At 43.4% G+C, this 5,350-nt stretch overlaps 1 protein-coding gene across 1 annotated transcript; it reads left to right on the top strand.

Moving 5' to 3' along the window:
- Positions 1-1,063: 1,063 nt before the first annotated feature.
- On the top strand, positions 1,064-2,937 carry LOC125007733. The gene is made up of 4 exons (XM_047584482.1): positions 1,064-1,209; positions 1,344-1,925; positions 2,094-2,306; positions 2,489-2,937. Exons 2-4 carry the CDS (start codon positions 1,388-1,390, stop codon positions 2,788-2,790), a joined length of 1,053 nt encoding a protein of 350 aa, XP_047440438.1. The 5' UTR covers positions 1,064-1,209; positions 1,344-1,387; the 3' UTR covers positions 2,791-2,937.
- Positions 2,938-5,350: the final 2,413 nt, after the last annotated feature.

Below are 5,350 nucleotides of genomic sequence, written 5' to 3'. Positions count from 1 at the left end.
TGGGGCCAAGGCTCAGGGCATTGTTGGTCTTTTGAACCACATCCAACTGGCTCACAATTCAGCATTCGTCTTGCCATCGCTGCTGAAACCAACACTGTTGCCCCAAAAGCCAACATCACTACCACCAAAGTCAATGCCCTCTCTGCTCCCTCCCTCAAGGGGCTCTGCCATGCCAGTGATGCCCCACCACTCTGCAGCTCCACTTACATTCACACCTGCAACAGTTAATTGGAAAGGTTTTCTTTCTGACCAGTTCCATAAAGTAATCCAGGAAGTTGACCAGGTGTGGATTGCTAAGTGCTTGTATGAGCCTACAGGCCAGCTGAAGCGGAGAATCAAGGCATGCTGGTTTCACCCACCACTGTGTCCAAACCATCTCCTCCTGAGCCCGGGTGGTACTACCAACAGAAAATGTTCATCTGGGCACCGATGAGGATGTGGGGGATTCCACTCAAAAGCTCACAGTGTTCCCGGAGAATGAACAGCTCTGGGATCTACAGGAAGGTTAGAGAGGTGATTGATGTGGATAGCCGCTACTACCTAGTGGGAGGACTATCCACGTTGCAGCAAGTGCTCTCTGCCGGTCTGCCCATGGAGCCAGGATATGCTCTCCCAGCTGGATGTGGCACACAGGAGCCTGTTCCCTGCTGTCCTCACAACACAGCTGGCTCTGGACAGGAAATGTATGACTTCCTTGAAACCGAGGACCAATGGTAACAGTTCTTCCTACCTCCAGTCTGCAGTAGAGGAAGCCCACAGCGAGGAGTGGGCACGCCAGACCATCCGCTACCTCTCCGACTGTGAGTGCCATATGAAGATGGCTATCTGCGTCCCCTCAGCCGCTGTCCGTAGTCCTCCACCACCTTTCAGGCCCTTCCACTTGCCCAGTGGTTTGAGACAGTCTTCTCCAACCACATCCTCAGCCATCTGGATGAGATGAAGGGAGTGGTCACCTCCACCTATGGTAGAGTTCTCAAAATGGATTCAACAAAAAAGGTTAGGGTTTCAACAGTAAAAAAAAAAAAAAAAAAAAAAATATGGAAAACCTTTGACATGAGTTTGGCCAGGTTCTGAACTCTGTTCTGACGACGGGTGAAGGTGCAGGGTTGGAGGAGTTGTGCCAAGGCATCGTCACTCGCTACCAGAATGCGGACCAAGCTGAACCTGAGGTCATCTATGTCGACTGGGACTGCTGCATTAGTCAGGTGGGTATAAATGATAAAATTCTTTATCAAATATACGTTTGAAAAACTGTGTGAGACACACACACACGTTTAACTTAATCAAGGTGTAACCACACACAGGTGTTGTGGTCTGTAATTATCAGTGGTTGTTTTTCACAGGTGTGTCTTCAGTGGTTAAACTTTTTCACCCATGGAAGTCTGCAATGCACTTGGACAGCTTCCACTTCATGTGGCACTTTAACTGCAACCTCACCACAGAACACCACCCTCTGTATGGCATCTTTTGCGCCAAGCTTTCCTCCTGTATCTTTGAATGGGATCAGGAAGATGTGCAACGCCTGAAGGAGGCCAAGAGAACAGAGTGGAAGAGCAGCCACGGTGGACGAGCTCCCACTGAGGAACAGCTCATTGCCACCGTCAGCCCAGGGGAGCTGAAGAGGCACTGCAGGAGGAGGACGCGTGGAGTGGAAGAGATGCGGAGCATGATTCCAGGGCTGCTGGAATCAGTTTGGGAGATGACGGACACCACAGGGCTGCATCTAGTGAACCAAGACAGCATGCGCCATGTTTGGGAGGTGCAACAGAAGCACCTGGAGTGCCTCCAAGACCCTGCAGGTGTTGCATTGTACACAAAGGTGGGGACTCTCCAGAAGGGCGGCAAAGAGCTGGACATCCTCAGGTGTGCTAGGGGGTCCTCCTCCCTGGAGAGTTTTCACAGACACCAGTGTGCTTTCATTCCAGGTACATTGGCATGAAGACATACTGTATTGTATGCGTTTTTAATGTTCTGTTTAATGTTATGACAGATAATGTGTTATAATTATTCAAAATAACACAATTACCACACAGGTATTCATATGTATTCACTTTACAGTAATGGTTGACTGAACAGAGTATTTTGTTTCTTAGGCTGGCGGTGCAATGCAGTACATATGCAGATGTACATGCTGGAGGGAGTATCAAGGTGGAACATGGGCCGGGCCAAGGAGGCAGTAGCTGTGGAGGAGGCCTCAACCTTCAGAGCCTTTGATGTCCGGTTAATGTCTCACCTCAACAACATCAGCCAGCGGGTCCTCGGTCATGCTCTGGTTCCAGAGTTCACTCCACCCGGGAAGCCTACTGGTAAGAGTGATCTTAGAGCAACACTGGTACACTAGAGTATTACATCCGCCTCCTCTTTTTCTTTGGCACCCCCCTACTCAGAGGACATGCATTTTTTTGGTGCGAAGATTGTGCTATACACATAGGAGATGGATGTGTGTATGTATGTCCTTTCCTTATCTTTGTGTTTATACTGGTTACAGGGGAGCGCATTGCTGTGGAGTATCTATTGGCCCAGACCAACAGAGGTGACCTGCTTGCTCCAGAGCAGATGCCTGAAATCCCCTCGCAGGTGCTTGAGGAAGAAGAGGATGAGCCAGATGCCACAGTGTACATGCCAGGTTACTTGATGCTGGTGATCCCTGGGATGTGGGTGTGCCTGACACTGTTCTGTGCCGGTCAGCCGAGCTTGGGGCTGGTGATCCTGATCCTACATGTGCTGTGGAAGAGCAGGTGTTGTTGGAAGGTGACACTCACTTATCACTTTTCAGACCAGCCAATGTGACTCAAGAGGTGTTGCGGGATTGGAGGCAGTTGATGCCCTGGCAGCCTACCTGGTTGGCTTGAACCGCACCATCACTGCCTTGTCAGCCAACGAGGAGGCGGACATAGTCCAGCTGTACACAGCTCTCCATGCCATGGACAAGGTGCCTTCAAGGTACGAAATAGTAGTTATTTAATTGTAATTAAACAAACATTCTATGGAACAAATGAAGCATATGAATGTATCTTTCACTGTTTAGGTGCACCCAGAAGGCTGAGAAGAAAGGACGCACGTCACGAGGACCATGGAGAGCACCCAGGAAGCCGAGTGGCTATGCTCCTGGACAGCAACTTATAGTTTTCCATGTTTTTACCATTAGAAAAATCTGGTAACATTATATTTCTGCTCTAATTGATTGACAATTTCACCAAGTAAATTTGCACTTTTAATTTACCGTTAATCCTCTCATATTTCATGGCACAAACTTTAATTTTCTTTAATGTTAATTTTTAAGCAAGTTTTTTTTCCCAGGGGTAAAAACTTGTAGTTTTACGGAACATTATGGGTTCAACACAGTAATAAACAGTATAATCAGCAATACTGGTGGTCTTTTACTGTAATAGTATAGAATATATACCCATCAATTTTACGGTAAAGTTCTGGAAACTGCAGCTGCCCGTTTTTTTACTGTTTAAAACTACAGAAAAAAATGCATTTTTACAGTAATTGAGGGACATGTTCACACGGTGAAAATGTATTTTATAATTTAATTTACTGTTAATTTTACAGTAAAATATTTTCATATTTCATGGCACAAACAGTATTTTATATATCATTTTAATGTAAATTTTAAGACAAAACGTGATGTTTCTAAATGGTAAAAACAGTAATTTTTACAGTAAAATGTGAAATCAAACACCATTTATTACCGTAGAATCAGCAATACTAATACTCATCTAGCGTAATTGTAAAAAATGTCTTACTGTAATTTTAACTGTAAAGTTCTGGCAACCACAGCTGCCGGTACTTTACTGTAAATTTATTTATTTTTTTTACACTGTATCAAGAAGTATCATTGTTATGGGATGGGGGTATCTGATCTGCTCTAGGTGGGTGGTACATGTCTAAGTAACATCCAATGAATGCCAGGTCCAAATGTTTTCCAGCAGAACACTAAGATGGTCAACAATATTTACTTCTCCTGTTAGAGGTTTTGATGTTGTTATATACTCCTGTTCAAGTCCATTGCACATATCTACTCCTGACCTTCACTTTTTCTAATATCTTTATTCTGAAAGTCTAATTTATGTTGTACAGTTTCCTATTTTTATGCTTATTTAAGCACTTTCTCTTTCTACCAATGAGCAGTGTTGGGCACGTTACTTTTAAAAAGTAATTGGTTATAGTGACTAGTTACTTCTCCCAAAAAGTAACTGAATGAGGAACTGAATTACTCCACTATAAAAGTAACTAGTTACCAGGGAAAGTAACTATTGTGTTACTCAAAATACAAAAATCAAAAAGAATCATTGACATGGCATGGAATATAGGAATGTGGCATGGAAAACAAGGACACGACAAGGAACAAAGGGAAGGCAGGGCTATAAATATACAAGAGGGCTCGGATAACAAGACGCAGGTGAAACAGATAAGGGCAACGACACCAGGTGAGACCAATTAACAATCAAGGGACACACAAGGAACACAGACAGGAAATCCAGAACTTAACAAAATAAAACAGGAAACACAACACGACACAAACAGACATGACAAATCGAAAGGAGACAGGACAGACAGGAAATCCAGAAACTTGACAAAACAGGAAACTCCAAAACATGAGCACAAAATAAAAGACAAACCCAGAACCTTGACAGAGAAAGCATCTTTAAAAGAATAAATCAGTTGCCAATAGTTCCTTAAAGTTTTAAACAGGCTGCTGCAGCAATGTGGTCTTAAAATGTGAAATGCCTCACTCATTCTGGGTAAAACATGAAGATGCCTATACCTATCGCACCACACACATATTGCTATTACAATTCTTGAAACTAGATCAAATAAAAACATTATGGACTGGCTCCAGAAAAGGTCAAAAATCACAGCCCGATGTACACATGGTAGAGATTCAATGTCCTGTTAGTAGTAATATAGGGGGATTTGAACCTTGACCCTGCAGCCTTACTGACATTACTCACATTATTACAGGGGGAAACAATTAAGTATTCCATCTGTGATTAAATATATTCCAATGGTTCCATTAATTTAAAGCCCCATCTACATGAAGTGTTCAAAAGCAGTGACGTTGACATTTGACCTTTTGGATCTAAATATTATTAGAATTGAGGTTTAAAAACACACGAGTAGTTACAGACAATGGCATTTTTGCATTAGGGGCCAGTGGGGCACATCAACACCAGAGGGCACTGCTGTGCAGGGGATAATTATAAGCTTTTATAAGTTTTCCTGTGTCCAAAATGTTGTTGCACATAAGTTAATAAATAATTTTGTCCCCAATGAATGCCAATTCATTTGATGAATGCAATTTCCTCTGTAGTAGTGATGTGTGGATCAATACTGAAATATC

The sequence above is a fragment of the Mugil cephalus genome, chromosome 5, assembly GCF_022458985.1.
Source record: "Mugil cephalus isolate CIBA_MC_2020 chromosome 5, CIBA_Mcephalus_1.1, whole genome shotgun sequence".
In the NCBI taxonomy this organism is placed as follows: domain Eukaryota; kingdom Metazoa; phylum Chordata; class Actinopteri; order Mugiliformes; family Mugilidae; genus Mugil; species Mugil cephalus.
This window is presented reverse-complemented; position numbering and strand designations above follow the sequence as displayed.

Excerpts from the sequence above, each read along its gene's own strand:
- LOC125007733 (XM_047584482.1), top strand. The coding sequence starts at position 1,388 with ATGCACTTGGACAGCTTCCACTTCATGTGGCACTTTAACTGCAACCTC. Across the intron at positions 1,926-2,093 it reads CCAGTGTGCTTTCATTCCAG|GCTGGCGGTGCAATGCAGTA; the intron begins GTACATTGGCAT and ends TTTGTTTCTTAG. Across the intron at positions 2,307-2,488 it reads TCCACCCGGGAAGCCTACTG|GGGAGCGCATTGCTGTGGAG; the intron begins GTAAGAGTGATC and ends TACTGGTTACAG.